At 36.2% G+C, this 16,117-nt stretch overlaps 2 protein-coding genes across 2 annotated transcripts; both read right to left on the reverse strand.

The window, feature by feature from the left end:
• Positions 1-5,856: 5,856 nt before the first annotated feature.
• LOC147411525 (putative dolichyl-diphosphooligosaccharide--protein glycosyltransferase subunit 3B) lies at positions 5,857-7,247 on the reverse strand. The gene has a single exon (XM_086449516.1). It carries the CDS (start codon positions 7,170-7,172, stop codon positions 6,135-6,137), a length of 1,038 nt encoding a protein of 345 aa, XP_086305642.1. The 5' UTR covers positions 7,173-7,247; the 3' UTR covers positions 5,857-6,134.
• A 3,826-nt stretch (positions 7,248-11,073) lies between these two features.
• On the reverse strand, positions 11,074-15,235 carry LOC147411526 (disease resistance protein At4g27190-like). Its single transcript, XM_086449517.1, has 2 exons — positions 12,251-15,235; positions 11,074-11,469 (listed from the first exon to the last, which is right to left on the reverse strand). The coding sequence occupies exons 1-2, from the start codon at positions 15,183-15,185 to the stop codon at positions 11,432-11,434; spliced, it is 2,973 nt and encodes a 990-aa protein (XP_086305643.1). The 5' UTR covers positions 15,186-15,235; the 3' UTR covers positions 11,074-11,431.
• Between the last annotated feature and the right edge of the window lie 882 nt (positions 15,236-16,117).

The following is a 16,117-nucleotide window of genomic DNA, read 5'->3' on the forward strand; positions in this document are numbered from 1 at the left end:
GAACCTTACCAAGGTTCTTAAGTCAGCCTATATATACCCAAATAATCCAGAGAGTGCGAAGAGATAAGGCATATTATGAACAACATGACAAGTATTATTACCCCCTAATATCAAACAAGATACAGTTGGCTTTGTTTTATACGGCCAAAGAAGTCAACTTCATGGCAACCCAACACAGCAAAGCATCACTCAACTTGGCCACTTTATTTGTGGGGCTCAACCTGGTTGCACCTATCGACCCAAAATCTATGGGCACACATGACTAACTACTGTGCAAAATGGGTCGACACCATTTCGATGACTACTGCAAAAGAGCAGGCTATAGCCATCAAAGAGCATATCATCAGACACTTTGGTATACCACAGAAAGATATCTGATAATAACACATCTTCTGCCATTTAACATATAGGATAATCAATTGATACTTCAAGAAAAAGCATGGACACATGGTGTTATACTATCACAAAGGCAATGAAAAAAATTTAGGCAACTCATTAGATGACATTGCACATATGAAAAAAGGTGGGAAAAAAAAAAGTGCATGACCCCAAGAAGAATTGGCATGAACAGGTACCTTAACATGATTAGCAAACTCAACTATAGATGCTCAATAGCACCTCAACATTCTACCACCTGAGTGGTGGAGCAGTGGTTCAGTGACCTGGTTGTGTTCCCCAAGGTTGTGAGATCGAGCTTCCCCACAAGTGAGTATACCTAATATGCCTTTTTGTGGTGGCAGGCATATCCACAAGGGTAAGTTCCACTGCTAAAGGGGGTGGGGACACCCTGTTGCATTGAAAAGAAGAGCATCTCAACATTCTCATACTAGTGAATGGGCACCCAGACTATAATTCAATTCAAGATTTTGGTACGTTCCACCTGGGTAGCCATGGTGGGTGGAATCATATCTACACTCTTTGAGTATGATAAAGCAAAATCAGCTATTCCTATTTATCATATAAAGGCCATCAAACTCCTCGGTCTAGAATACAGTGACTTTAAGTAGAAGGCCAATGAGTGTCTAGACTCTAGGATCAAAAATAAGGAAAAGGGGTTGATAGGAAAAACTGATTTACAGAAGGCTTATGACCATGTGAGCTGGGAGTTCTTAGAATATATGATGGGGAGGATGGGTTTTGGCTTGAGGTGGATAAGTTGGATTATGAAATGTGTTACAACGGTTTCGTACTCGATTCTTGTCAACGGGAGCTCGGCTGATTTTTTTAGAGGGTCAAGAGGTTTGAGACAAGGGAATCCGTTATCTCCGTTTTTGTTTCTTATTGTTGCTCAAGCTTTAGGGAGGTTGTTTAGAAGAGCGGTCGATTTAGGTAAGCTCTCGGGGTTCAGGGTGAATGAAGAACAGTTGATCTCTCATCTTCAATTTGAAGATGATACCCTAGTGTTTTTGGAGCATTCTAGGGACCAAGTGAGGGTGCTTCGTGTGTTGCTGTGCTGTTTCGAAGCCATGTCAGGATTACATACTAACTTGCAAAAAAACAAACTGTTCGGAGTAGGGGAGGTAGAGGATATTCATTTGCTAGCCACTACTCTTGGTTGTGAGTATGGTACCTTGCCCACTACCTACTTAGGCTTACCGTTGGGAGGACCTTACAATAGTTCTAAAATCTGGGATGACGAGATTGAGAGGTTGGAAAGAAGGTTGAGTACGTGGAAGGCTAATTATTTGTCGAAAAGAGGGAAAGTGACCTTGATAAAAAGTACCTTAACGAGTATTCCGGTTTACTTTCTTTCTCTATTCACACTCCCAAGGTCTGTCGAAGTTAGATTGGAAAGGCTCATGAGGAACTTTCTTTGGAATGATAAGAATGATAAGAAGAAGTATCATTTGGTTAGATGGAAGACGATTTGCATGCCTAAGAAGAACGGGGGTTTGGGCATTAGGGTTCTTAGATTAACCAACAAAGCGCTTCTAGGTAAGTGGCTTTGGAGGTTTGGTGAGGAGAGGGGTAGTTTGTAGAGGAAGGTGATTAAAGCTAAATATGGGGACAGGAGTCTAGGTTGGTACAGCGGTGAGTCTAAAGTCTCGTATGGGTGTAGTGTTTGAAAAGGGATTTTGAAAGTTAGCAAGGATTTTGAGCAAGGGATTAGATTCAAAGCAGACATGGGGGACAGAATCAAATTTTGGGAAGATAGTTGGTGCGGCTCTTCGTCTCTGGCGACTAAATTCCCATCCTTATACACTTGTTCTATTAAGAATAACCATTCAATTCAGCAGTGTTTGGTTCGCAACGAGTCCGGTTACTTGGGATTTGGGGTTCAAGAGAAATTTTAATGATTGGGAGCTAACTGAGGTTACATCTTTCCTTGATCTCCTGCATACATGTCACCTCAATGAAAGCGATCAGGATAGGTGGGAATGGACTAGAGCGAAGGATTTGAGATTCTCTGTAAGGTCATTCTATAAGCAGCTCACTCCTCTTGTTGAGCGGGCCATCCCAAGTTCTATTATTTGGTCAAGGTCAGTGCCCTCAAAAATCTCCTTCTTTGTTTGGTTGGCTTCCCTTGGTAGAATTCTTACGATGAATAACTTAATTGTTCGGGGTTGGATCACTCCCAACTGTTGCCCCCTTTGCTTGTTGGAAGGGGAATCGGTTGACCATATTTTAATTCATTGTCCTTTTTCTTATCAAATTTGGTCATATTTCCTTGGTTTATTTCATATTAATTGGGTTCTTCCTCGTAAGTTTTCTTCCTTGTTGGATGAATGGACCAGTAAAATCTTTCACACCAGAAAACGTTACCTGTGGAATATGCTTCCTTCGGCTATTGCTTGGGGGATTTGGATTGAAAGAAATAACAGGGTGTTTAACAACAAGATCAGAAACTCTCATGTAGGTTTTTTAGAGATCTTGGGTTTATTATACCTATGGTCTAAGCAAAACATAGAGTTTGCAGGGACTTCTTTTGATGATTTTATTTTTAGATGGGACTCGTTATGTAATTAGTGTTTTTGTTTGTTCTTTCCTTGTTGTTCTTTTGAGGCTTTCTCGGCCTCCTTGTATTCGGTTCTCCTCTTTGCAATATATTATACTTATCAAAAAAAAAAGTAGAAGACATTCTGCCATCTTCTACCAACAAAAAACTTGGACATATGATAACATGGTAGTGTTAAAGAGTGTTCTGTGAATGTGGCTAGGACTAAGGGCATACATAAATTTTCTGAAGGCCAATTTACTAAGAAATTCAGTCCCAATGGACAGGGTCCATATATTATAAGAGGTAAAGCTGGACTGGACGTTACTACCTATCCTAACCAGACAGCACCCAAATGAACAATCTCATTATCATCAAAGCCTTATCCCAAAAATTTGGGCACAGCAGAACAGATCCTGTTACCCCATTCAATTATGCCACCCAAACAAACAATCACATAAGTAGAAATTGGCTAAAAATTTACTATCCACAGAATCTTTTGGAAGTCCGAATGATACTTTAAACAACAAAGTTAAAAAAATAAAAAATAAAAAGTAATAAAGAGTGCCAAATCAGATAAGCTAAATAACAAAACATAATTCATTATTTATTTTGATTGGTAAAACTATAAATTAATTTAAAATGGGCCAAAAATCAGTCAAAATTTTTTTTACAAAGGGCAGGGAAGACCCACATGCAAACCATTACACTAGTTGGGAAGGATCTCGCTAAGCCATCCAAGAAAGGCCTAAGAAGGAACCCTTCTACAATCTCCTTCCAGCTAAACATGAATTCATCAAACCAAGATCCCTTTAAGTCATCCAAGATTAAAGCTGTGGAATATGAGGCCTTTTAACATGGTATAGAGACTAAAAGGGATAGGACTATGTGTGGCTATGAGTAAGTAAAGTAAAGGGACAACAAAGGAGGGTTTGGTGAGATGGCCAGGCCCACACCTCAGCAAGCAGAGTACTGAGTTCGATTTCCCCCCTTGGTGACCACCCCCTGGGATTTATCCCAGTAGACCTAGACGTGTGGAAGGGGTGACATGCGTGCCCTGTGGGATTAGTAGTATGCTCTAAGTGGCCTGGATACCCAAGATATCAAAAAAAAAAAGAGTATAGGGACTCTCCATGGAGGTCCAAACCCCACAGCTTTGGTGAGAATCTATTTGTTCCACCAAAATGTTGTTGGTGAAACCGAAAAAGAAAAAAAGTGAGTGAAATATACTACTAAATTGAATTGGTCCATGAATCTAACAACAATTAGATTTTTTTTCCAATGGATTAGAATCTTGGTAAGTCTCTCTGTCAATTCAAAGATCCAATGTTTGGATTTGAAAGCCATTGGAAGGGCCAGTGGATCAGGAATCATATATAAATGAATTGAAGGCTTTTATATCTTGAGAATAATATAAGCTGTTTGGGAATAGATGAAGTAGTTGAAAAAACATAGTTATTTGAAAAAAAGACCCACCAAACCTATAACTACTGTACTGCAGGATAGAGCTACACATCGCCTAGCGAAACAAAAATCTATGCATCAAGTATATTACATATGATGAAGATGATATGTACACATCAAGAGTAATACAGTTTAGTTGACCACTTTTTCATTCAGCTTGTTTGGCATCCCTCTAAGATCTTGGAGTGCCCATGGTGGACATTACCAGCCAACATATTTTACCTAACCCCATCTGCTATTTACACCTAGAATGCAAACCTTGTACTCATAGAAGTTGGGTATTTACTTGCAGCTAACTCACTTTTCGTGTGCCATGTGGCAGACTCTTTGAACCCCACTGGACTATGGATGTTTGCCTCACCCCTTATTGGCGATTTATAGCCATTAGGTAGAGCATTTTTCATGACAAGCATTATGAAGAAAGAACATGTCCACAGGTAGTTCTCAGTGGCACACTCAAGTCAGTATTATCCAAAGCTCCAAAACATCGGATCTGTGGCAGTTTTGAACTTCAGATTCCTTCTGCAATCACTCTCATTATATTGTTGCTCCATGGAACTTGTAGGAACTCTTTGTAACAAAGACCCTCCATTTTCAAAACTTGAACCGTACTGGAAACCGAAACCTTAAGTGTTGGAACCAGTGAATAATCCCAAATCAATTTTAAATATAGAACATATTTCTTTAAACCTAGCTACTTATTTTATTTGTATGATTTTCATATTTAATGCATTATCTCAGTATAGTATACACAAAAATGAAACTGATCTAAAAATATCATCACCATAATTAATGGGTCATATCTTCCTGCTTTGCATTCCTGTCAAAGCATGTGCTCTTAAATTTTCTTCCATCTAAAATCCACTTCCTTTATTACCTTCCTCTTTCGAGATTTCAACTTTCACCAAAGTGCACCTTCTTACTGGCATATTATGTGCATTTCCAATCTAAAAGGCATTGATTTTTTATATTATTAATAAATCAAAAACTATATTAAGAAGCAAGGTTGAACAAGGAGACCGACCAAGCGAAAACAGGTACAAAGAGACTAAACAAAATTATAGACAGTAAACCCACAAAGTCTTCAAAGAAGACCCCTGTGAACTAAGGAAAAATTTTAGCCCAAAAGAATAAGAAACCAAGAATGCAGAAGACAATGGCTTGAGTCCCGAGCGATTTGCCTTCAAAATTTTACTACATTACACGTCCAACTTTTTCCTATTTTTATGCTCGTTTTAAGACGATGCAAATGCCCCCTAAGAAGAAATGTCATATTTTTGTGGTTCATATATTTCCCTCTATAACTCTCTGCATTGTTTGTATGTTTTGGATTCACTAACTCCACCATGTTTGTCAATGTCAAAGAGGATTCAAAATAGAAGCTTCAGCTTAACACACTCAAGGGGAGTCCCAACTCTCACAATCACAAAACATTGAAAAACCCAAAACACAACGTATAGCATCCAACAACTACCACAGTTTAAACAGCATAAATACTGAAAACTCATAAATGGAACCATGCGTTCATGCATTCTAAACTTACCTAGCATACATATTTCAAGCAAAATTCATACCATAATTATAAACAAATAAAAAAAAACTCAAACTATAGTACTTTTCCTTTAACAGAATTCATTCCAGTAAAGTCTAACATTCCTGAAAAGCTCGTTAAAATTACTTTCAATCCAACTCCTCACCTTGTAAGAGAGAATCACAGCAGCAATCCTATAGGACCTCAATTCCAACTCGAAGGCCAGTATCCATGAATACCATATCCCGTCTTCCAATTATCCAAATAAATAACCTTCTTCACAGCCCAAAACGAAATCAACAGCGCAAAAACCATAATCCCTCTCTGCACAGTTATGTTCCTCACCCGAACTAGTATATAAGTAACAAATGCCAACAACAACCCAACGATCGTGTACAAGAACCCCACAGCAAACCCTTCGGCTCCAAGCTGCATCCCCGATCCTTGATAAAAGAACACGATCTTCGAAGGATCATTACGATCCGCCAAAAACATCGGCATTTTCCGAATTATATTATGCATAGCGCCCGAAACACTGAAAAAATACACAAAAACTGAAAAGGCCAACCAGATATTTGAATCATGAAGCACTGTTCCCCCAGCGAGAATTCTCTTAACGAGGAACGGAGCCGATATCAACAATGCCGCAATCAGAAACCCTAATTGTTTCTTGGACACAACAGGAGGACGTTGGATGGGTCCAACGGTGAGCTTCGTCTTCGAGTCAACGAAATCGGCCATCGATTGGGCTAATCCAGAGAAATGGCTTTGGTCCATTGGATCCGAGTCTTTGAGATTATGGGTCTGAGGGCTTACAAGACGGATGTGAGGGAGAGAATTGACACCGAAGAGAGAGAAACTTGTTTGAGATTCTTTGAATTCGAGGTCACAGAAGAAGAGTTTAGTGTGTGAGGGGGTGTCTTTGTTGTTGGTGATGAAGGAGGAGGCGAGGAGATCGAATTCGAGGCGAAGATCTTGGAGATGGAGTTCTTGTTTGTTGTGGAGTTGAACTGCATCGAAGAAGATTAGGAGAGAGTAGGATCTAGGGTTTTTGGAGGTGAGGAAGCGAGTTAAGGTTCGGTCATCGAGATGGATCACGCCTGATTTCGATTGAGATTGGAGGTTTAGGAGTTCTGCGACTCGTTCAGAGTCGGAATCAGTGGAAGCTTGGAAGAGATTGAAGGAAGAAGAGATGATGAAGATGAGAAGGAGAAGGAGAGAGGGGTTTAGTGAGATTGGCATTTTTCGGAAAAGTTCTAGTTGCAGAGATGGGTTGACGAAAGAGGATGAAGAAGAAGGGATGGCTCGAGTCCGTAGACTTGTCTTCTTGGACTATTTAAAGAGGCTAGTCACGCCAATTTTACTAAGAGCACACCATAGATGTGCAAATTTTTTTTGATTAATACTAGGAGCACACCATGCTTTGGTTACTTCATATGAATTGAGGTGCACTTAGAAAAAGTTGGCGTGGCTAAATAATCTCTCACTTGTTTTTTGGCCTCCAACTACAAATACATAGAATTTCACGAGACTGACCTAATTTCTAGGGATCTTCTACAAGTCCAAAATTTGCAATCTCTAGGAATATTGTGTTGTCTGACACGTGACGTATTCCTTACCTGTTGAATATTAAAATTTTAATTAAATTGATAAAATATCAAATTAAATAAATCAAACAATTACATTAAAAAAACATAATCCTCTAGATTCAGTGAAAATATATATATATATAGAAGAAAATAGACTTTAAAAAAAAAAAAAAATTTACTCTTTAACCAAGTTTAGGAGTTACTCTTTTCATAAATATTTCAAAATGGTGGCTAATATTCAAAAAATTATCAGTTAAGATGGTTTAATATTCATTTAAAAAAAATACAAATAAACTAACATATAATTATTAAATTATCACATGTATGCTTGAGAAACAACTATCTCTGACAATTATATATATTAAAAAAAAAATCACAGAAAATCACACTCACATATAAAAATCACAACCCATAATGAGAGAGACAGAGAGTTTGAAGCCTAAAATCTTTCCTCTCTTGCAGTTTTCAAGTGGTCATTTTTTGGGTTTCAACAGTGGAGATAATGATTTAAGATGGCCTAATATTCACTTTTCAAAAAATTAAATAAATTAACATATAATTATTAAATTATCAAATATATGCTTGAAAAACATATATCTCTAATAATTACAAAAAAATTGTAGATATAAAAGAATCACTATCAATCACACTCACATATAAAAATCATGACTCACCTCTTCCCCAAATAAAAATAAGGAAAATGTTGGAATGGCACAAACGAAGATACAAAGGTGACAAAAATGATGTGGTGACGCGCACATAACCGTAGATGCTTTTTACTCGTATCTCGCGGAAAAGCATCTACGGTAATGTGCACAACACTATATTATTTTGTCACCTTTGTGTCACCCCAGCATGACTCTAAAAATAAAATGAGAGAGAGTTAAGCCTAGGACCTTTCCTCCCACCTACAATTTTAATTTGGTCATTTTTTGAAAAAAAGAAATTTAGATTTTGAAAATGGAGATGATGGTTTAAGAGAAATGGAGGGTGGGGTGGTTTTATGTATTTTATTATTATTATTTTAGCCTGAAACAATATCAAACTTAGGATGTTCCTAAATAGATCTAACATCGTAGATTATGTTTATGTTTCAACAATAGAGAAGATGATTTAAGAGAAATGGAGGGTGGGGTGATTTTAGGCAGTTAGTTGGTTTTGGGTAGTTTTTTTTTTTTTTGTTAGGAAACAATATCCACCTTATAATCTTCTCAAATAGATCTAACACTGTAGATTATATTTATGTTTCAATAATGGAGATAATGATTTAAGAGAAATGAAGGGTGGGGTGGTTTCACTTTCAAGTAGTTGGCTGGTTTTATGTAATTTATTTATTTATTTATTTGAGTAGGAAACAATATCCACCTTAGGATCTTTCCAAATAGATATGTTTATGATTAGAACAAAACCGATGTTTTGTATAATAGATTCAAATGATACATTTTGAGTCATATTAATTTTGTATAAGGGTCGTGAACTCACGTTGTGCCATCCAAAAATATGATCCAATCCCACAAGAATGTAGAAAATAAAATTTTAAAAATTATTTTTCATCGTTGAATTTTACTTTTAAATTTGGGAGTTGACTAGCTGTCATTTTCAATACTTTGGATAGAGCTTAAATAATTTAATTTTTTTTTAAATATACTTTTTTTTTAAAGCTTAAGAATAATAATAATAATATTTCTTTTTGTATTTGAATTTTAGAATTCATTGTGGATACTAAAGTGTCGAGGAATAGTTGAGATAGGAAGAGAAATATTGATTTCTCCATGGTCTCATTACAAATTTTTAGGAAACAATTTTTCAAGAAATCCCAAGAGTTTGTCTTCCTATCAAAGTGTATGATTTCCATGATTTTCTTATTTAATGCAAATAGTTAGGCTAGTGTTAATAAGGCTTGTTGGACTCACATGGTTGCCATATGCATGTTGGCAAAATAACACTAGAACACTATAACCCTTTAGTTTTTCATGGCTGAGATCAGATTTAAAAGAAATTCAATTAAAAACTATTGCCATTTATCCGTGATACATAGATCTAAATCGGTCTGCAAAAATTTATAACAACTAGATAGCATTGTGTTAGCATCAATGTATAATGGACTGTTATTAGTTCATTGAAAGTAGGGTGAATTATTATAAGAGGGTTAAATATTTTAATATTTATAAAAAAAACATCTTTTTTTTTTTTAAATTATCAAAAATGAATTAAGCCGTTAGACAGTCCCACGTTTTAAATGGATGCAAAATTGCTAGGATGCTACGTTTTAACCATTTGGAGGGTAGTTTTGGTAAATCAATGTATATTTTAAACACATTAAAAAACTGGACAGTCTGATGAGTTACTAAATCGCTGGACTCTCCAGTGACTTAATTACTTTATGATAATTTTTGAAAAAGTTTTTTTTTTTTTTTTTAAATATGAAAATATTTAACCCTCTTTTAGTAATTTACCCTTAAAACTAATATTGTCAATTTTATAGCATGTGGCATTTTTGGTGACCCACTAACCTTATGGATGTGTGGTCCATCCTTTGGTGAATCTACATACAAAAAATCAGTTTGATTGGTGATGTGCATCCATTGATAATATCATTATTTTAAGAATGATTTCTAATTGTTGGATTTAAATTCAATTTCAAGAGATTAAATCTAGTGGATACAAGTTATCAAACACTGATTTTCGATATGTAATTCACGAAGGGATCAGTGTGTGGGTCTCCCAAAATGCCATGTGACATAAAATGGGATGCCAACTGACCTTGTTTAGGAATGGCACAATGTGAAAAAATCCTATATTTGACAGCCTAAGGCTGTCGAATTTCATAAAAATTTGACAGACTAAGATGTCAAATTTTTCATTGTCAAAAATTTTTTTTTTTTCGATAGACCTAAACCGTTGAATTAATGGAGGATGGGAGAAATATGATGGCTCTAAACCGTCGAATTAGGGATCATTAATTTTTTTCAACGGCCATAGGCTGTCAAAATTTGTTTTCTAAAATTTGTGGGCTTTTGGCTTGTTAAAATTTTCTTGTCAAAAATTTCAATTTTCACATAGTGCGAGACACCTGACTGGATCCCAACTCTTTTATTAAGGGTGGAAGAGGAGTAAAAGGCCATGGTCAATGGTATACTCAGAATCATGGCGTCTTCCACAGGAGAGCAATATAATCTGAACTTACTGACTCCTTTCTCCAAGAAAAGGAGCTAAGGAAGGCAGGAAATCAGTGACACAAAAGGCTAAATGATTGTGTTGTTTTACATTGCTTAAAGAAAAGAATAAAAACAGGATGACAATTTTATTTATATGTAGGAAACATAATTGAGGTTGAGGTGGATGTCCCCAATTGATCATTATCGAGCTGATAATATGGAACATTAGTGAATATCCTTGCACAGAAATATAAAGGGGTAGCAGTAGTCCTTCATAGTAATAACATGTGATGAATAGTGTACAAAATCAAGTGTGAGAAACAATGATAATAAAGAAAAAAGAAAATACATAAAATCAGAAATAAGCGAGCGCACAAGACAAAATTTACGTGGTTCGACAAGATTGCCTACGTCCACGAAGGGTGATGATATCCTTTCACTATTTCCATGAAATCCAGGATTACAATATTTGAATTGCACTTCTTAAAAAAAAAAAAAAAAAAACTAAAATCCATCATAGAAATCCTAATACAAAGTTGGTTTTGAATTTAATTATAGTCTACACACAGTCCATCTGCCAATATAATACCACTGACATAATACAAACCACAAACATAATAAGTAGCTTTTACATACCAAATATTAACAGATAAATTATTTAAATGCTTTGATGTAGAGCCAAAAGTGCATGGTTTGCTAAATTATCTTCCATTCTACAGATGCCAAAGAAAGGGCAGCCACCGAAGTCATTGTATCAGCTTGCAGTCCATTGAGCTCTAAAGAGTTGTGTTGCTGTGAGATAGTGTTCAAGGCACAATGGAGTTAATTTTAGATCCAATTAACATGTAGTGTGTGACGGCGATGCAAAATGTATGTTACGCAAGGACTATTTCAATGGGTTGGGGTGGCTGGCTCTAAAATTATGACACATCCGATTTGGTTACAAGTGCTAACACAAGGCCCAGAGTGGAATCTAAGCAACCTTTTTTGTTAAAATAAAAAAAATGTCTATTATTTTGGTTGGTTGGGTGCAGGTGCATCCAAGTGACTAAATAGGAGTAAATGAATAATTTTATATTAAAAAGTTTTATAATCATTTTTTAATGTGCCATCTCAGTGAGGTGGTGAAGTTTATGTGTCGTAATAACTGATATGCGATCAAAAAAATTAACCCCTTCTTCATACATAAACCTGTAACAAAAATACGACCAAGTTGCCACAAAATCAATAGAAATAACTTTTTACAAAAAAACATAAACAATAGGATAATTAATTTTAGGGGTATTTAGAAAACAAATATCATTTTTAAAATTCGAAACCATAGTTTTAAAATTCGAAAACTCAACTTGATTCATACATCTATTGAGTTTTGTATGCGAGCCACCTCAAAATCCAATGGAATGGAGTCGTCTCAGCCAAGTTTCGAGGTGACTAGATGAGTTTTAAAACTACGATTAAAACCGACGGAGAACTGAACCCTGCATGTTGTTGAAGCAATATAACCGACATATAAATACTAGCTATCATTTTTTCCTATTTATTGTCGTGATAGAGATAGTATTAGAGGTCGTACCTTCAAATTTGGATTGTAGTCTTGATCTGATGCTATCTGAGTCGTCGTCATCCGCCCACTCTAATCCTTTTAACCATTCTTCTTCACAACCGAAGTAGTGCAACTCAGGTGCGGTATGAGGGCCAAAGGGGAGTCTCTTCAGTTTAGGGCATTCATATATTTCAATGATTCCCAAGGAAGGAAAATCAAAAAGCATGTACCCTGACCCTCCTCTTCCTCCTCCTCCTGAGTAGAAGCATGTTAGTTCTGATAGAGAACCTAACCGCAGTGTCTGTAACTGAGGAAATAAAGTCTTGCACATCTTCAACTCTTCTTCTTCTTCTTTAATCTCTTCTTCCTCTTTCTCGTCATCCTTTGAAATTAGCTCTTTCATGCTCTTGCAATTCCACACTTCTAAAGTATTAAGTTTATGGAGCCCTCCTGCTAAATTCAATGTGAAGAGATTCTTCAACTTGTCGCACTCTTCGATCTCCAACTCTTGGAGGTTAGTAAATGCGGCACATAGTGCTGGAACCTTCTTCTTTTCAAAGTTAATGACATATTTCATTTGGTAACAGCTTCTAAGACAAAGATGTACCAAACAATTGGAACCTACAAGATTTACATCCAACTGTTCAAGACTTTCAACATCCTTGCATTCCTCTAACTGTACCTCCTCTGTTCTTTCCAACAGTACCTTTACCCAATTCGCCAAATTTGGACTTGAAATACCACAAAGCTTCATTTTCTTTCTCACGTCAGTAGAAGAAGGGTTCGACGACACTTGTCCCACTTGAATGTCAAATCTATTTAATTTTCTCCAAGGGCCACCTTCCATATCTTGAAATAAACATTCCCCTCTTTTAGACTCCGCTTTTAGATCTGTCAAACGATTTAACGATGCCATCTCAGCAAAGCTAGCTATTTTTCTGGAGCCATTTTCTTCAATATCATCCCATCTAGAAAATCCATTTCTCATGTGCAGTATTTCTAAACGAGTTAATTTTGATATCACCCCGAACGGTATCCTTTCAAGTCTTCGCATCCTTTTCAGATTTAAAAACTTCAAATTGGTAAGTCGGCATAATTCCAATGGCAACTCACGGATCATCACACAGTTTTGCAGGTTAAGTATTTCAAGTTTTTCCAGCCCTCCAACTAGAGATACATCTTGTAATCTCTTGCAATGTTCCATACATAATGTCCTTAGGTTTGTGAGGCACGACAACGATAGTGGCAAGGATTTAATCCCAGTATAGCTTAGATCCAGAACTCGAAGAGAGGGCATCCATGTGAAGAAATTGTCTGGGATATCCTTCAGATATATATTTCCCTGTAATAACAAAGTTTGGAGTTTGGGACGTTTTAACTCATCAGGGAGCATCCTAATGTTATTGTACATCAGTGAAATTCTCTTATATTCTTCATTGCCTTCAGACTCTGGCCACTCTTCTAACTGTACTCCAGCCCTTACAAAAAAACCATGCCCATCTTTCATTGCAATATACATGGCAGCATCTCTTACAACATCATGCATTTTCACCTCCTCCTGTTCATCATCACCATCCAATAACAAGCCAGAATCTTTTAATCTATGGGCAAAAAATATTCCTTTATTTGATGCATCTTCCAATGTTCCTTCCACTTTCAAGAAATCTTCCCCAAAACCGTACCAAAATAGCCTTTCCAAATCAATGTCATGATCTTCAGGGAATAAACAACAAAACAAAAAGTATAACCTGATACGCAGATCCCCTTCTAGAAAGTCATAACTAAATCGTAAAGATGAAATCACTGACGAGTACTCCTCAAACTCTTCCAGTTCAGTCGGTACTGAACTTTGTAATTTCCTCAGTGCTTCTCTCCATATAATTTTGTTATCAATCTTTTTCAATGACAATCCCACTGTCACAATGGCCAATGGCAAGCCTTTGCACTCTCTCATGACCATCTTCGCATCATGTTGCAATGTGGGTGAATCAACTACTTCTCCTGCTTTCGCTTTGAAGAGAGCCCACGAATCCTCATCAGACAATAATTCCATTTTAATGTCCCTGTTTGTATCCATTTGGATGCAAACACTTCTCTTCCGAGAGGTCAAGACAATTTTGCAACCCTTATGTTCTGTTTCACTAGGGATCCCCACTTGGGATACGTCTAATTTCTCCCACAGATCGTCTAATATTATAAGAATTGTTTTCTCCTGCTTCAACCTATGTGACAAATCGTAAGCCCTATCAAAAAGACTATCCTCATCCCTAAGCGTCAAGCCCAGCCTCTTAGCAATATCATCTTGGATTCTTTTCAAGGCTGGGTATTTGGATACAATTACGAATATCACCTTCGCAAAGATTTTCTTTTCTACAAGTTCATTGTTTAGTATATACATTAGAGTAGTTTTACCCACTCCCCCCATTCCATACACCCCTATGGCTCTAATATTTTTTTCTTCAAGTAACTTCAAAAGCTGATCCTTTGCCTTTTCTATGGGTTCAAGGCCCACGACATAATCACCAGGTATTGGTATGACACTTGGAGGAGGCAAAACATGTGACACCGTACTAAACTCTCCTTTTTCTCGGTGTTCCTTAACCATCGCTTCCATTTCCACTGCTTTTTTACTCGTCCTATAACGAGAGCACCAATCAGGACACAATCCCTTGACCCACCTCTTGTTCTCACTCACTTCTCTACTTATTTCTTTCACAACATCTTCAATCTCATTTGCTTGTTTGAGCCACCGGGTTACCTCTTCATAGGGTTCTTCTAATTTCCAATGGGATTCTTCTACACGATTTTGCACAGTTTTCTTCTTTGCTTCTAAATCTTCCAAGTGGTTTCTAAGGTTTTTAACATTTTTTTTGTAATTGACCAAATAATTGATTTGACGCCCAATGCAACCCAATAAATGTTTCCCCACTTCAGTTACAATTGAAGTTAAAATTTCCATGGCCATTTTGGTGAAACAAATTTTTATCTATGTATCGTAGAGGCAAAATTATGTAAGCCAACGAAGAAAGAATGTCTACCTGTTCTTCCTTGATTCAATTATTGATTACTAATTGCCAGTAGACGAATTCGAATAAAGAACATTAATTTGGAAGAGAACCTGTGGCCAAGAAAAGTAAAAGAAAAACATATCAATTAAATGTCATTGGTAATTGGCTGGGAGGAACGCTTGCAAGTGATGCCTTATAGAAGACCATATATTATAAATCTCTTTTCCCAGTTAACTACTACATTTAAATTAAAATATTGTATTATTTGACTGGTATATGTTATAAGGCATTGTTTGATAAATTTTGGATAACTGCAGAGGACATCAAATTTAAACACCTGATAAGTAGAAGGACTGTCTTATTTATAGTCTACCAACAACATGTACAAAGATTGGGTAGAATCCATTAATCACGAAAAGAGAAAACGGATATTAAACTTCATTGTGTTGGAATGTAAAGAATTGACATTTTTATTCAGAATTATATAAACAAAACTACAGAATGGTCTTCTTTATAAGTGTTAATATAATGGGAATGATTGCACAGAAGGGTACCATTAGCGAAGACTAGCAAATTTGAATTCTTATTTCTTAAGTTCATGCTAAAAAAAAAATCAGAATTCTTAAGAAATCAATATAATGGGACTGGTGGTTCAATATGATTTTCTTTGATAAAATTCTTTATTGATCAAACTTCGATAGAATAGGTTTAATGTTTTTCTTCTTTTATGAAAATAAATCTACTTGAATAAAATATTCTTGATCTCTATTTATAATCTATCAAAATGACAATTGAAAGTCTGTTTAAAAGATTACGAAAATTACTTCACCCTAAACATGAGAAAATACAAACAAAAAGATTATTTGATCCAAGAAATTATAGTTTCCAA

Source organism: Akebia trifoliata, chromosome 1 (genome assembly GCF_017979445.1).
Source record: "Akebia trifoliata isolate Shusen 1 chromosome 1, ASM1797944v1, whole genome shotgun sequence".
NCBI classification, from domain to species: Eukaryota; Viridiplantae; Streptophyta; class Magnoliopsida; order Ranunculales; family Lardizabalaceae; genus Akebia; species Akebia trifoliata.